The 17726-nt window shown below is 33.1% G+C and overlaps 1 protein-coding gene across 1 annotated transcript in view; it reads left to right on the top strand.

Moving 5' to 3' along the window:
• Nucleotides 1–17726, top strand: part of MAN2A1 (mannosidase alpha class 2A member 1) — a 105266-nt gene that overhangs the window by 50070 nt on the left and 37470 nt on the right. Inside the window, exons 12-13 of the mRNA XM_064403057.1 lie at nt 471–538; nt 17299–17464. Of these exons, the coding sequence (XP_064259127.1) occupies nt 471–538; nt 17299–17464 (234 nt within the window). The remainder of the gene's footprint in view (nt 1–470; nt 539–17298; nt 17465–17726) is intronic.

The raw sequence follows: 17726 nt of genomic DNA, 5'->3' as shown, positions 1-17726 counted from the left end.
TTTGTACAATATAAGGTAACAATGACAGCTCACAGGAGACTACACAAGGAATGCTTGTGATAAGTGCACAGGAGCATATTGTTTCAGAGTAAATTTACAGTAGGAGAAATTGCATAAAAATATGTGATAAGTATTTGCAAAATTTGAAGGAAGTTGGTGATTATGAAGGCTTGTATGCAAAAATGAAAACACGGGTGTAGTAATTTGATAATGGAATCTAATAAGATCTTTAATAAAAACAAATATTTCCCAGTGAATTGGTCAAAGTACGCATCTTTCTTTTGTCAGTGTGAAGTAGTTAGTTTATTAAATTTTGTGGTTTGTCGCCCTCAGTAATGGGCTAAAATTAGACTTGGTTTCTGGTGTTGTTAACATGGTTTTGTACTGCACAAAATGCATATAATCAACAAAGCTCATATATTACTCATTGAAATGTATTCAAAAGCAAATTCAAATATGTTCTCTTGTAGGATGATGTTCAGGCTTCTCAAGATTCTTTGCCACGCAAGACAATTATAAAGCTGACATTGCAACCCAGGTAAATAATTTATATGTTACTCAGTGTCTGAGATTCTTTTAGCAGTATATGTGTTTTCACTACCTAGTAAGTAGTTTTTTATGCCGTTTCCTTTATTTTCTTTTTTTTTCAATTTTTTGCTCAATATAGACCTAAGAGTTTTTTAAAAATAAAGAAAATGTTAAAAAGTTATTTTGGGAGATTATGTTAATATCGTTATGTCTAATTGAAAGAGGATGCAGCATGTTAAAACTATAGGCATTTCTAACATACTACAGCTGAAGCAAGTGTTGTATTTGTGTGCTTTTACAGCATTGTAACGCAAAATAGAGATTGTGCTTGAAAGAAGCAATAGAAGATTCTAATTAGGCGGAATTACAGGTGCCTCAATTAACTCTGTGAGCAAAATGTTAAGTTTTTATAAAGCCTAAAAATCACAGTTTATAAATAGTGAATTGTCTTTAAAAGTCAAGTAGAAGATAAACTAGGATACTGTTCTCTCTTAATGCCAACTTTCTATTCTATTAAGATGAGTTAATTTTATTTATATGCAGTTGTAGAGTATTTCAGCTATAGAGTATTCCATGAACACTCAGTGTATGCCATCTGAAATAATGTACACATTCATTTAAAGTGGCTAATTCAAATAAAGTGAATAAGGTGTCTGGGTATGAGAACTACTGTCTGTATAAATCAAATAATGCAAGGTTTTCACTTGCAGAACAGAAGATTTAAGATTAATTTAAAAAGCAGTGAGTGTTATTTTTGCTGATGTTAGTATCTGATTTCTCTAGTTCTAGTAGCAAGCTAATAATACTTACTTGCCTAATTGATGCAGATGTCCAACTATTCAGCTGACTGACAGCTACTGTTAAAAATATAGTTAAAGTATTTGAAAAAGTGAGTAAAGTTTAGCTCTTGTGACCTTTTTGGGGGAAGCTGTCTTCAGTCTTCCAGTATTAATATACATAATGTGTCTAGTGTATGCTTTTCTCTAGAGAATGCTTTTTTAAATAGGACTTTCCTTGTTGGAGTGCTATATAGATGGCAATAGATTATTTTAAACTAGTCCAAAATGACCAAGAACTCAGGTGCCTATTTATTTAGCTAAAATAAAGCTTTAGCTTTTCAAAATTATCTCCTCAGGTTTCTTCACTGGAAGAGGATTGTATATATGGTATATAAGCACTTGGTTGGAGGCAAGTTATAATGTAGATTTTCTTTGCCATTTGAGGATAGCTTTATTGGCTTTGTTTTCCTTACCTGGGTTAGCTGTTGAAATTTTCCCTGTGCCCTTTTCATCCCCTAATACACCTTTTGTTTGCATACAGTGTTCCACTTTTGTCTCTGCATAACATGTTAAGTTTTTCCCTTCTTGATCTTAATTAATTTCAGACATTTGCCTTTTTTTCCCCCCTTTGACTTGTAAATTAAATAAATATATATGACATTACCAATAATATTATTCTGGCAGACTACTGCTGCTATTCTCTAAACTGGTCTTAACTTATTAAGAAAACAATACTAGTAGAGAAAATTGCTAACTTTATGTTGTCTTTATCTGTGAAGATACCATACAGTCATATAAGGTATGATATATATTCCAAAGACTGCAGTCAGAAATATGGGATAAAGAATGAAGAGGGGAAAAATGAGACAGAAAGGGGAAAGGAAGATTATAAGAGAATATTGATATTACTGACTAAATCTTGGGGTTTTTTACATCCTTTCTTGAAAACACTTTGAAAGTAATGCATAAGTGTACAGTACTTCATGTTTTATTTGTTGTTAAAATTTTAATTTGAATATCTCTTTGTTAAACTGTTTTTGCTTACAAAAATTGGCTTAGTCTCTTTAGGCTTCTAACTTTATCTCTGGTTGTAGTCTGAATCTCTGCTAACTTTATTACCATTGGGAAATGTGGTATGTAAGCTGCCACTGTAACTACTGGTTAAATCTAATATGTGATTATTATGATTATATCTGAATTTTCTTGTAGCATTTCATGAGAAATGTTCTTTTCAGTAGAAGCTTAAACTCAACTAAATAAATGTATTATTAAGAATTACTGTGCTTAAACTTCAAGCTTATAAGAAGGAAACTTTTTTTTCCACTTAAAATTTTGGGGCATCAACAGATTTTAAAAACTGATTTTAACCAAAACTTTATTTGCTTATCTTCTCTTCTTAATATTCTTTATTATTCATCTGTGTGTAATTGAATCTCTAGATTTCTTTCCGCTAGTGTATTCTAATATGTCATTATATGACATAGAAATTAAATCAGTGTAACTGGCAAAGTGTTTGAATTGGCTATTTAGCTTTTCTTTGATTGGCTATTCAGCTTTTCATATTTTTGCATTTCTGTGTCAGAATTTAAAAAAGTATGTGCATTCTATTGTGGTTATTCATACATAAGTGTGGTTCATATCACCTGTGCTTTTAGAGGGACATTGCTGCTGGGTAACTCATAATGGCTTTTCAAATTTCAATTTTTCTTCCCCTTATTTTAATGATTGCAAATATAACCAGCTTTCTACAAGACCATGGTTGGTAATGTGCTTTTCGCCTGTTTCATCCATCCTTCCATTTGGGTATTTTTTAGTTAAGTGTTGTCTTCATTGCTCATGAAAGTTGTAGTCGGTAGTGAAAACTGATCCAACAAACTGTACAGGAAAGCTAGGGCAACTTGATTACATGGAAGAAAAGGAAAACAGAAAGAGATCTATCTTTCAGTTGTTAATGTTCTAGTGTGAATTATCTCCATATTCTTGTGTAGTTGAGAATTATATTTCAAACTGCTTCTAAGCAGGTGCCACCTGTAGCCTATTTGGTATTGTTTCTGCTCCCACCTGAGCATCTCTTCTCTTTAGTGCTGTTGTGGTATCTTTATGAATCCATATATGTATTTTTAAAGTAATATGTTAATTTTGATGAAATAAGTATAACAGGGTATTTTAGGTCTTTGATTCCATGACCTCAGGATGACTAAGTGATCTTATGATCAGGCTTTTGAATACTGAAATTATGGAGTCTTTAATTACACTTAAGTCCTTTTAACTGCTAACTGAAGTTGCATACTTTTATAAAAAATATTTCTTTTTGCTGAAAAATGGAGCTTTCACAAGATAACATCCAACTAGAGATGGAACTTCAGTCTTGTTCTGAAGTTTAAAATTACTGCATGTCTTGGAGAAAAAGCCCATTGAGTATGCTGATAAATTAGATGCTGGCTCATACACTCTTACTGCCCAGCAGTTTAGTATAATGATAGGTTTTCAGGAACAGTCTACCAGAGGTCATACTTTATGAATGGTAAAAGACTTACTCTCTCTGGACTTGGTGGGTGGGAGGTGTGTTTGAACCTCCTCCAGTTTAGGCTGTCAGCAGCAGATGAAGGGCACGCTGACTGTGAGGGGAAGGGTTTTCCAGCTATTGCTATCTGTGCTGTTTTCTGGAAGCAGCATTGCAGGAGAGTATGCTACACAACCAAACGACTGGATTGACTGTCTGCACCAGCTTGGATCTTATCATGGTCTTGTTTGGCACAATATTGTAAATCTTAGTGAAAAGGCTTAATAATGGCAATTAGGTTTTATCTCTTCTTCCCCCTTCTTGTTTTAACTCTTGAACCTTCACATACCTAGCTGGGCAGTTTCAATACTGAGTTCTATTGCACTCTATCCTATCTGAACTGAAGATACTATGGTACCGAAAAAATTTTTTAAACCATCAATTTAGGATTTTTTTTTTGTGGTAAATCAGCTATTCTTATAATTTAACCACAAATAACTTTTGTCAACTAATCTTAGAGGATATTATATGATAACCTTCTTATCAGGCCAGTAGCTTAGCAGACACTATTGCCACTAGCTGAAATATTGAGGTTGCCTAGGGGATTAATTATAGGAGGATATCAATTATTTCTTCAAAGATCTGTCAAAGCAGTTTAGTGATATCCACCTTATAAAAGAATGTTTTCTTTTTTCAAATACAATCATCTTGGCTATTATCCTTACATTGTTATCCATGAGCAGGTTATGGATTAAAATTGTGTTTAATAAAGTTTTGGTCTAAGTTGTGTTTATACCATTAGATCCAAAATGCGTGGTATTTTTTGAGACAGAAAATCCCAATTTACCTCTATAATTTTTCATCTTGATATCTTTTCAAAAATTCACTTGGCAGGGTAGTCACAGCACTTTAATGCAGAAATTAAAGCTATATTGCTAACTTTAATGTGTGACAGAGACAATGTACCAAAGTCAAAAATTCTTGACAGAGCAGTGTGTATGGTATTGCATTTGATTGGATGACTACAACAAGAATAATTTGAGAAGGAAACTTTGTTAGTCATGTGCCATAACTGTGTCTTTGTGAGCTTAGAATATGACTGGATCAGGGTAATACTTTTTATTTGTCAACTTTTGCTTTGGTGGTGTTTTTTTTTGCGTCCTTTTTTCCCCCTTCTTTAGACATATGTTGCTGATTTTGGTGCAATCTATCTAAATTTTAGTCCAATGTAGTTACAAGGAGAGGACCCTCCAACAGCATTTGACATTTTAATAATAAACATCTTAAATGCCTTTTATGCTTGCATTATTTCAGAGGCATATGTATTCCTAGCTATACTCCAAAACTGCTGGGAAAAAAAAGGACAGTGGAAGAAAAGATATTTTTGAATCTCAATGAAGAAAAAAATCAAGTTTAAACAAAACAGAAAATAATAGCGTAATATTTAAGCGGTGTTCATAAATGTTTGTGGCAATTTGTGCATTGTTAATATGCACACCTGTTCCCCAGACAAGAAAACAAATCTTGAAAAAACAAGCAAACAAACAAATGCTAACCAAACCAATACTTTGAAGTTTTAATTGGATGAAATAGTGATCGCAAAATGCACAATCTTGTGTGTTTGTTTAAGCAAAACCTCTGTATTAGTATCTTTCAAGGAAGTGGGCAGGATGAGTACTCATTCAGTCAAGTCTTAATACTCACTGCTTCTATTAAGTAACACTGCTTAATGAAGCCCTTCTATTAAGCACACAGTAGTGCAAGTACATGAAAAATTAGAAAACACTTTAGAGGTGATATATGAAGATCCTGCACTTTAGTTTTCAGTACCCTGGCTGCTTAGGTTGGATACAGCCTAATGGTTTTTTGAAAATTACTTTAAAGTGTTAATCTCAGTGTTCAGCTGCCTGATCAATTTACTAGATTTGAGGTGACCTGTAACCGCCAGGAACATGTTCTGTTTGTAGTAAACTCAAGGTCATTTTGACTAAATTGATTGGATATTTAAAAAGCATTCTCCTTGGTTTTCATGATGGAAGAGCTGTTGCAGAGGCAATGAAATGCTTGGCTGACTCAGGATAACTCAGACATTTGAATCTTGAAATGTTACTAAGTGTGAACTTGAAATAACTACTTCAGTAAAAATCATTCTGGTAATAGTGGTGTTCATTCAAATCAAACAAAAAAGCATAATACATTCATTCTGTTCTTTTAGGTGGAACTTAGCTGTGCAAATATCTTTATGACCAAACCAGCAAACTCTCCATTGACAATGTGCAATGGGGCAGGAAGTGAGGGGTATGGAAGAGTTTCATAGCACCTTGATCTCTTTATTCTCACTCTTTGTGTAAGGTCATAACAGTTTTTCAGAGGTTTCTGTATTTTCTGTGTGAATTTTCTACTTTTTGTGTGAAAAAAAAACATTAAAAAATATAATTCAGGCTTATAAGCAGGCTTTTCTCAGAACTGACTCCAGGCACTGGTAATTGACCTCTTTAAAAGTTTATCCATGAAGTCCAAAAAAAGCAACAAATAAGCTAAGAGATGAATGCCTGGTTTTGTTTAAGGACTTTAAAGTTGAATGGTGGTAAATTTTTTGAGGTACGATAAGTTTTCATTATGAAGAAGAAAAAAGCAAGTTTGATTTGCAGTTAATTGTACTTAAAAACTTTTTGTGGAATTAATTTTTATTTTTTAAAACTCAATTTTTGAATGCTATGTTTCTGAATTCAAGTTATTCTAAAAGTTGTTACATTTCAAACTTTTAAAGATTAATTTTTAGTGCATAAAAACACTTATGTATAAAACCTTTTTTCAGTTTTTTGTCTGTCTTACTGTGGATGACCCAATGACAGTCTGTTCTAAATGTTTTTGTCTGCTGACTGTCTTTGAAATTGCCACTGCAAAAGTAAACCAGTAAATAAGTTCAGAGTTTGTAGAATTCATGGAATCTTTGCATTTTTCTAAATTGCATAAATTTAGTCCTTTCATTTCAATCCATGGAATATCAGCATCTTTTGTTGGGGTTTGCAGTACCAGTACAATCAGACAGTGAAGGTGTTTGGTGCTTCAGTAGCTATAAAAAATTACAACATTTAAATAAAATATGACAATTAGGTCTTGCAATAAATGTCTGGTTTCCTCTGAGAACACTGCAGTGAAAGTATCTTGAAATGCAGAAGGAACAGGTGAACTAAACATACTCTAGGAAAAGGAAAAGCCTGAGCTAGTTTTTGAACCAGAGAAAGTGATCATTATGAAGGGGTATGGTAGTGAATGGTTGAATACAGCTGAAAGATCGTATGCATGCACTTGTTGAAGAAATTTTGGAAGTAGGATATTTTCAGTATATCAGTACATTTGTGTATTATTTATTTTTTTTCCAGGCACTGGCCCATTCAGCCTTTTTACTGGAGTTACCTTGAGGCAATATTGTAGTTAGTCCAAGGCTCTCAAGGCACAGACTGAAGTGATATGGAATACTTAAAAGTCTTTCTGCTTTTCTGAACCAGATTTTTTTTCCCTTCTAAATGCAGATTTATAAAGCCTGCACTACAAGAGGAACAAGGAAAGGATTTTAGTGAAGGTACTTCCTGATCCTGAAAAAGTCAGGGGGCTTCAAGCCCATCTTGGACCTCAGAACATCTCACAACTTTGTGGTAAAAGAAAAATTTAAAATAGTGCCTTTGGACTTAATCCTTTTATCCTTAATTGGAGAGTAGTTACGTGCTCCAGATTAGGATATATGTGCCACTACAATCCATCTAAATCATAGGAAGTATGTGTATCTGGCCTATGTAGTAGGTACAGTTTAAAAGTCATGTCTTGGGTTGATGTTGATTCTTTTTGTGTTCTCAAAATATATAGCTCTTGCTGTGTTGTTGTCTGTGTATTTTGTGAATACTGTTTTCTTGAGGGTGTTCCATGATTTGTTCTTGAGAAAGCCACACAAAGGTCCTGTTTCCTGTGAGAGTGGAGGGATGGATTATGTGCCTATTGTCTGCCTAATTCTGTGCCTTTTAAATGAGCAATGAATATTATAAATATTTCTCTGTAGAGTTATAAAGGAGAGAGTTCATAGGAATGCATGTTCTCTCAGCTTTATTAATAAGTCTGAAGTTCAGATTTGGGGTTGTCATTAGGAAGGGTAATCCTACAGTGATTCTGAAATATCAAGCTAAGGTTATTTTTTTTATAAGCACAGAGTCACTGGTTTTATTTATTTGTATGTTAACCAGAACTGTCAGACATTACTACTCTTAGTAATAATATGTAATTTTAGCATAGCTCTATTTCTAAATAACACGTTTCTTTTCAAATGCTGTTATAATTATGGCATTATATTGTGTTACTTGCAACTCTACTGAAGTCAGTTCTTGTGAATTTACTTATTTATGGGTAGGATCTCTTTATTTCTTGATGTCACCAGTTTACTAGTATAATGTAAAGCTGATTCCTGGATAATAGGTTCTCTTTCCACCTTTTTACACCTTATGAAAGAAACACAAATTTATTTGCTGGTAATTTGCTGGTAATTTGAGGTTAAGATTACCATCCTACTAATTCTCATGAAGGCTATTATTCATAAACTGCAGAGGATGTTTTATTTAAGAAGAGGATAAAATCCCACTATTTCTTCATGTATGATTACATTTTATTTTATATATATTCAAGATTAATATTCTACTCTAGAATTAACAGTTTAAGTGGATTATAATTTGCTGGTTTGATGTAAGCTAATTTTTTTTTCTTGTTACATCTGTGATAGTATTGATGAATTTGTAAGATGATAGTCTGGATGTGACATAGAGGAATGTATTAGCATTATTTATTTTATATTGTTAGGTAAACTGATATGTCTCCTTTGACTTTATCCAGTCAATTAAAAGACCCATGGGGGAAGGTATTGGAATCTTCTTTTGGGGAAGAACCTGCTTTTCTTTGAATTAATAGAACAAACAGCTTAATAGAAAGCTGTTTGTTTAATTTGGTTTTTAGTAAACCACCTGTATTCCTACTGCCCCAGATTTTGTGTTTAGATCTGACACTGTATCTGAGAGCACAGGTCCTAATCATAAACAAAAGACTTCTCAATTTAATTAAGTGCCTAGGATTGTACAGTTATGAATGCAAATGGTTTCAGTATCTTCTGTATCTCAGAGGAGGTATGTTTAATCTCTAGAAACTATTGAAATTATTTTAATATAATTAGGTGTGTTGATGCAGTTTAAGTACAATTCACTGTAGTTTGATATGTTGCTTTGACCTTAACTTTGTGCTACCTTCACTCAGTTAATAGGCAGACTTGCTCGTTGCCTAGCTGTTTTCTAAATGTTCATTGATAAATGTTCATTGGTAAATGTTGGATATCACATGTTATTCAAATTATATCAATCTAAGTAGGGTGGATTTTTTGTGCTAAGTAAGGCCAAAAAGCAAGTAAGAATTTCTTTAGGCAAGATATTAAAGTCACAAGTTATTTTCTTTTCTATCTGTCATGCTAACAGAGTAGAATGTAAATAGATTATAAAAGTTGATGTCATACTTTGGCATCAAACTATATAGAGTGGCAACAACCACTCTATGTAGGGTTAGTATTCAAAACTGTTTTGATAAACTTGAGACATTATTTAATAATCAAAGAAGCAGGCAAGTGGAATTATTGCACATGGCATGGAAAAATAAGGTGTGGACTGACCAAATGGACATTAGTGATGCAGAAGAAGACTAGCTATGACCAGAAGATGGAATTGAAAGTTACTTGTATGGTATCAAAGGCAGTTTTGCTCTTGGATGATTTAAGTGGAAATGTTCTTTGTAAAATGCAGCTGAAATAGTGTGCTATACTCAAGAGAGATGAAGGCTTAATCAAAAATATAGGGTGAGAAGTTGGAAAGAGTTAATAGGAAAACAGGAGCACTAAGTCAAAGAAAGCAACCAAGGAGATGTTGAAAGAGCATCATCAGTTTAGTTTGAAAAGACTGATCATAAGGAAGACAAGTCTATTAATGCATGCAGGTTTGTTACAGTCATTGTACATACAGTGGAAAATAGGAAGACGTAATTGGAGAAAATGTTTAAAATAATAAAAAAAATAACATTATATTAGAAAAACTGGTGCTTGAGCTGCAGAACAATATAATCAGATTTGGACTCTTTCAAGAATAGCAATTGCAGCATTTTTCAAAGTTTGCCCTTCTGATTTCTCATTTTATGTAAGAGGTCAAGCTACATCAACCTCCTCGTCCACAGCGGGGTTTTGTTAATATCTAGATTTTCCTTTGTATCCTCAGTTTACTCTTGGCAGTCACAGTTGAAAAGGGGTATTTTGTAGTACCTAACATGACCTAAGGCTAGAAAGAACAGTTTGTTTTGTGCATAGACCTCTGTTTGACCAGGTGAAATAAAAGAGAAAAAGGAACTGGTTTGAGATATGTAAAACCTTCCAGTGATCTTAAAGGCTGCATGAGGTTTGTATAAGAGCTGTAGGTCTCATGAGAGAGCATTTCTGCTTAGAGTCGTTGTGCACAAACACAGAAATTTGTTGTTGTTGTACAGGAAAATAGAATTTTCTGTTCAGAATAAAAAGATTTTTTCCTCTGACAAATGTTATTTTGTCACTTGGCAAATCTGTTGTAAAAACTGGAGTGCTTTTGTATCACTTTTAATGAAAGATTGTCTGAGTGCTGGTATTTTAATTGTTTTATGCATTAAATGTTTGCAGAGTGATATTTTGGAGGGTTGTGCAGGTCTTGTTTTGGTGATTTTTTTTAATTACTATTGCCGTGGATAGGTGGGTTTCACATGTGGTGAGCAGTGCAGTAACTACTGGTACTAACTGTGTAGACTGGTAGCAACAGATGACTTCTCTGTAGGAATGCAAAGGGTCAAGAAATTTCCTCATACAGGAAAATCCTGCATTTTACCTTTGCCTCCACATCCCTCCCTCTCCTCATCCCCCAGAAATTCTGTTTCTAAAAGGAATATCCTAAATGTCCAACGTCAGATTTCTGTAAATTAATTGATATGATTTAACACTGAAAGTGTACTTCCCCTTCTCGAAAAAAAAAAAAAAAACAGAAAAACTTCTGATGTATCTAATGGGTATTGCTGATTTTGTTCCCTTTTGAAATGCGAACTAGGAAGAAAATTATTTTTGTATTATTGGACAAGTATCCATGCATATTTGTTCCAAAACACATTAAGTAATTCCTCAGGAGCTTGTGGGGTTTTATCTCAAAATTAATTGACAAATTGATTTTGATACTTTTTGTTTCTTTTTTTTTAATTGTTTCCCACTGTTGAAAGAAGGTTATGGATCCGATGTCACTGAAAATAGTTCGAGGTACACAGAGACATAAAGTCCAATATTTTCAATAACAGGCAGTAGAAGAAGTATAATTTGGGTGAAATAATGAGAATAATTTACATTTGAGAAATAAATATTCATTTCACAGAGGGGGAAATAAGGATAGTTTAAAATACCTGCAGAGTCAAATTTTCTTTTGAAATTAGCACGAGTCAGACTCAAATACTTTCAGAAAGTGGAGGACATTGGTCAGAAGGTTATCATGCATGAGGGTTTGAGTAAATTTGTCCAAAACTTTCTCTGTTGCCTACATTTCTTACAAAATGAATTTTGAATAGAACTGAAAAGTGTCCTGAAATGCTGTGAAACACACAGCTTCTGAAACCCAATTTAGTCAGTGATAGAAGAGCTGTAGGAAAAAAGCATTAATCTACTGCCAAGCAGAGTGTCACAATCATGAGCCTGCACAGTTGGCTTTTGATGAGTTTTGTTCCTAAAGAAATATTAAGAACAGAACATGGATTGAGATATTGGAAAATGTCTAATTTCTGTATAACCAGAGGAGTACTATGAACAGATAATATCCTGAAGGTTGTATATATGGCATTTATTTTCTGAACAATTATAGGCTCTATAATTATATTTTATACATCATCTTTAGTAATTCCTAGCAGAAAAGCATACAAAATGGATGAGGAGACCTGTACTTATAATGTCATGTTATTTATACTCTTGACTGAGGAGGCCTTGACCCTTACATGAGTGACCATTAGAGTTTTGAAAAGAGCTAAGCAACTTGGCATAGCGTTGTTGTTTTTTTAACCTACCAGTTTTAGAAAGTATTAAGTAGAGTTTTCCTTCTTAAGAAAAGGGAATTGTTAATGTTAGGTTTTATTCTATGCTTTTCCCCATGGCTCCCTACAGCAAAGAGAGAGCTTTATAAATAGCAGGGGAGTAATTTTTGTGCTCAAGTTACTTATGGTTTTATTCTGTATTTTTTAAAAAAAGTGGAAAGTGAGTATCTCAATGTTTTCTTGGGCTTCAATGCAAGAATCACAGAAGTCTTTTCTTAAGGGGAGGCTGTACATACTTGCACGATGAACAGATAAATGCCTGCTTCAAATAGATGGTCTTGATTCTTTTCCTTCTGTGTACCTCCATCCCCAAAGACATGCATCTGTGTAATGGCAGTTCATGACAGTTTCTTATGATTCTCATTTTCTTGGACTTCTGGGGATTTTTTGGTTGAAATTCCGCCATACATCAGAAGTGTCACAGTTTTGATTTTTTAATGGTATTTTTGGAAGCTACCGTGGCAAGCAGTGCTTTATGCAGTTTAAATATTAAGCCCTAGTTTGTTTCTACCTCATGTACATCAGTGTTCAGTAATTAAACATTACTACCTACTGACTCTTTTTCCATCTTTCAAAGCAATTTTTTCTTCCAATTCCAAGATTTTAAAAGTGAGACAGTTTTGATTAAATTACCCAGTGACGTGATTTTTTTGGGGGGGAATTTCAGTTTTGTTTAGAATTTTTAAGTCCTAGTCTATCAAAGTCCATCATGAGCCAAGAAGTCAGGATACATTTCTAGCTGTGTTGTGGTTTCTAACCAACCAGCCTCTCTGGTGACTATTATCGTATGTAGTTACTTAAATTCCTTTTCTCTATAGTGTAAAGCATTTAAATCTGTTTTCATTACTCCTCTCTTGTTCCTTTCAGAACTCACAGGCATCTGTTTGTTCACTTTTGTTCTTCACTGGAAGACCACTGATATAGTATATAATTTAGCTTCATGACTTATATCTTTTCTTAGTTTTGGGTACTTGTTGCATTTTTTTTTTTCAACACTTAGGTGGTTTTTCCTTGGCCTTTATAGGAAAGAGTGAAAGAAACAAATCAGCTTTGAAGGTTTTGTTCATGTAACTTTGCATTAAAATTGTGCTTATGGATCCAAAGAACTGATTCTGATGAAACCATTTATAATGGGAAATGCTGCAATCCATCTCAGAAGGTTTGGTGGAGAAATTTTAGTAAAATTGGTCAGTCTGAGATAGAAGTCCACAAGGAATTGGTTCTCCATATGTATTTGAATAAAGTTACTCTGCTGAACAGTGAATATTATTGTCTTGAATTGTAAATCCCAAGTGCCTTGAAAGGTGGTTTTTGAATAAGCACTTATCACTAATGATGCTCTGACATTTACTAGTAGTGAGTTGTGGTTTCTCACCTTAGTTGAACCTTGTGAAGGAAGGATGAATGAACTTCAAAAGGAAGTGGTAATCATGGTGTGTTGCAGGTGTTAGCAGTAAATGTGTGTATCAACATATATGCCTGTATGTTTATGCACATTGGACAAACAGAAAACAATGATCTTTTGAAATACTGAAACTCTTCTGGTTTAGAAAAAATATTATTTTAGGAGGCAGAGATTAGAGTTGTAAGAGATCTAAATAAATAATCTTTATTCATATTTTTGTCTGTAAATAAAGCTACAGCAGTTTACATATTTTCTTAATTTAATAATGAAAGTACTTGAAGTAAGAAGTGGTGGGGTGGCAGGGGAGGGGGGCGTTACAGCTCTTGATGAAAATGTTCCGCAATGAGTTAAATCTTGTACTACAGGAAAGACTGGTCAAAATATTATTATTTGTATACTTACAATAGAGTTAATTACTGTTATTAATAGTAGATTATCTAGGGAAAGTACTCATGCTTGTACGTCTAAAAGATACCTGTTTTGAATTTCAGAGATGCAAAAAAGTATGGGGTAACAGAATTTAAGGTATATCTTTCCAAAAGTGTCTGAAAAGGTGTCAGGATTTCCTTTTCTTAAATTTCAAATATTTGTGATGCATCCAATTTAGGATTAAGAGCTCAAATCTTCAATAACTTCTCTTTTTTGAATGGGCTGGGAGCAATTAACTCTGCTCCCAGTGCAGAGGTGAAATACATAGTCTCCATGTGAGTGGTTTCGTTACAGTTTTTGTATAAATGCAGTTTATTTTAACATAGTTTTATCATTCTTAGATTTCTTGAATAAATAAAATAAATTTTGGCTGACTCTTGGCCTTAATGGTGCCTCTATAGTAAAATATTTCAGGTAAAATTTTTAATATTAATTTTGCCAATAACCATTAAAACCTTTCACTCTTTAACTGAATGAAAGATATAAACTTTAATAGTTTTATTGGTGTTATTGCCAAACACCAGTGACCTGAATAATGAAAAGAAAATATTTGCTTGCCTTTTTTTAAAGACAGTAATATTCATGGTTTTGCCTTAAGATAAGGAATAGAAAACCTTTAAATATTATCAAGTTGCTTCTCTCTGTAATGCAACCACAGTGCATTAAGCAATTGTACACAGCTTTTTGTGTGACAGTGTTGGCAATGATACAGCTTAAGTGAGGTGTAGCTATTTTTTTTCAAATAAAATCTACAGTTTTTATAGTGGGATATTATTTCAGGGTGGAGTTAAATGGTGCATCAGAAGTAATGTGATTTAATTAGATTAGTGAGTGCTTTTGTATATGCACAAGAATTATGTCTTGCTTTGTATAACTACTAAAGTGCTCCTGAAATAGTATGTTGAAACAAAATATTAATATCTCATCAAAACTCCTGCGTTTTAAGTGCTGAAAATCTGCCCTGTCATTGCTAACCTCCTCTCTCTTATTACTCTACACACACATAACGAACTTAAAATACATTGATTCAAGAAGTTAAAAAATGTATATAGTTTGATACAGCAATAGATTTGTTTAATCCAAATACAATTTTTTAAAAAGCCTGATGAAATATAATAATAATATGACAGTTCATAAGACTGAAGGTTATGTTTACCTTTACCTTTTGTTACAGGTAAATTTGTCATACAACTAATTAAAGTTGTGAAATATATTCATAGCTATGGGAAGGTGAAGTTTCTGGAAATATTTTTTGCACTAATATGTTCTTGGCTTGGCAAATAATTTAAATTTAATGAGGATTTGCAACATTACTGAAAAAATTATTATATGCATAAGGTGTCCTTTCACTTGGAGGCACAAGTGGAGTTGACGAATTCAATTGTATAAGAAGAATAAAGAAAAAAAGATGTGGTATTCTGTTGATGGATGAGAATGAGGATTTATTTTGAGCTTTGGTGTTCAATCGTCTCTCAATCTGTATTGTTTCTGACAGAGTTCTTAACAGTCTTCTTTCACAGTACATGAGGAGTTCTTAAAAATATTTTATGTAATTTCTAGTCTCTTCCTATTTGTAGTGGGTTGAGACTGAGAAGAGGGTTGGTTTAGCTAGGTTTTTTGATTCCATGAATGTAATTTAAAAAAAAAAAAAAACAAACAAAAAAACAAAACAAACCAACAAAACCAACTATTGAGATTAACAAAAAAAAATTAAATTAAAATCTTTGTCTGAAAGAAGCAGAAATATAAATTGCCCTACCCAAGTCTAGGGGAGGTTCTCTGAAAGTCTTGCACAAGTTCTTAAAGACTCTGAAAACTAATCCAGAATATGGGTAATATTATATTGTCTAGTAATCTAGGAGTCTTCAGTATGAAACAGGGCAAAAAAAAGCATCCAAAAGCATTTTTGGTTGTGATCACAAATGCACATTGAAAATCATTGGTTTACTTAGAAGTCATGATTTAAACAATATTTCAGCACAGGAATTTAAGGAGTTAAAAGGAATTTTTTTTTTTTATGGGAAGCTCATTTGATATATGGCAAGTAATCAAAAAGTTCTTGATATGAAAAGCTAATAAGGCCTCTGATTTTGTTTATTCAACTAATGAGAAGCTGGAGTTGACCTTTCATTTCATGCTGATTGTGAGGTAATAGGGTAGCAGTGGAGTGCTGGGAAATTTACTAGCCAAGTTTGATGCAGGCAAACAGAGGAAGCTAGTAAGAAGATAAAGGGGGAAGTGGTGGCCTGGTCAGGATTCTGAACGAGATTTGTAGATTCTATGGATGGAGACAATTCTAGGTGAAATGGTTTGGTCTGTGAAGCAGGTAATTGAATTTGATGTTTAAGATGTGAAAGCAAAAGAAATAAAACCATGAACAAAACCATGAAGAATCTTCATAGAAAACACAGAGCAGAGAAGAAGGAGAATCTACTTAGAATAAATACAGAAGGAGTGATTGGATAAGTAGTAAATGGATCTGATGGGATGTAGGATCAGATCCCATGAAGGAGTAAACTGCTTTACAGTGGGGCGTGTTAAGGAGGTTGAAGATAGAGTATTGGTTCTGCTGTATATAGTTAAGAAGGCACCAGAAGTTTTGGCAAGAGCAGTCTTTGTTGTAAAAGACTTCTGAAGGATGACACAAACAGAGGGAATCTTCCAGGAACAGCTGTAAATATTGCATTCTTTGAGCTTGTCAGTGAAAAGACAAGAGGTACAATGATGTCCTACAGATGCATGAACCACAAATGTTCTAGTATAGTTCTGTTTTTCTATACTTTACAATACATAAATCTGTAATAATAATAAAAAAATATATAGGCTAATAAAGTCAGTCTTCAGCTCAGGGCTGATTCTTTTGGTTAATAGCATAATCTGTGTTCAGATGGAAGGCTATAGAAAAAAATAGTTATTCTTAGTTATTCCATGTGTATGGAATAGTTATTCCATCTTCCTATTAAGAAGATATGGAAGTAGTTGCCATAGTGAATGATGCTAAATTATAATTTAAATGATTTTGTGCTTTTCCTTATAGGAGAGAGATATTAGTTCCTTTAGTGAATATATATATGTAGAGCCAGTTTTTTTCCCTCATTTTTTATAAGCTGTGTTAAAAAGACGCAATTGTGGAAGAGAATTTGATAGTTCAGCCTGAAAAATAAATTTAAAATGCCCTTAATTATCTTGATTGTGCTTGCAACTGTAAATAGAAATTCTTTAGCAATTATAATGAGAAATAGATGTATTTTCTGTAAGGAATTTTCAAAATTTCTTGGACAAGCATTAAGAAAATAAGATCTGCAAACAATTGATGTTAAATATCCATTGTTTCTTGGTTATGTTTTGTATATTTATTTGTTGTGGTATGTACCTGTTGTTCTAACGTTGTTTTAATCCTCTGTATGTTAAATTTATGTGCAATAACATTAAATCTGAAGGAGGAAGCTTGATTGCCAAAAGATAATTTAGTAAATATGTTTTTTTTTCAGATACCTTTTGATACATAATCCAACAGAACAGGAGCGATTTTCAGTGGTTTCAGTCAATGTGAATTCACCCAGAGTCAAATTATTGTCTCCTTTGGGAAAGCCTGTTACTGTCCAGATTAGTGCTGTTTGGGATGGAGCAACTACAGTATCACATGAAGCTTATCAGGTACCCTACTTTAAGTAAAAAGCATTAAAATATGTTTTTTGATAGCTTCATAGGTGAAAAAAATGGAAAGTGTTTTTCATATACTGTCAAGTCTATTCTCTGTAGACAATACTATTCAGTCACTTTAAGTAAAAAAAAAAAAACCCAACACAACAACAACAAAAAAACCCAAAAACAACAACAACAAGACAACAAAAAAACCCAAAAAACCACAAAAAACCAAAAACAACAACAAAAACAAAAATAAAAACCCTAAACTTCA

This window comes from Passer domesticus, chromosome Z (assembly GCF_036417665.1).
Source record: "Passer domesticus isolate bPasDom1 chromosome Z, bPasDom1.hap1, whole genome shotgun sequence".
NCBI classification, from domain to species: Eukaryota; Metazoa; Chordata; class Aves; order Passeriformes; family Passeridae; genus Passer; species Passer domesticus.
Note: the sequence above shows the minus strand (reverse complement) of the source record. Positions and strands in the feature narration are given on the sequence as shown.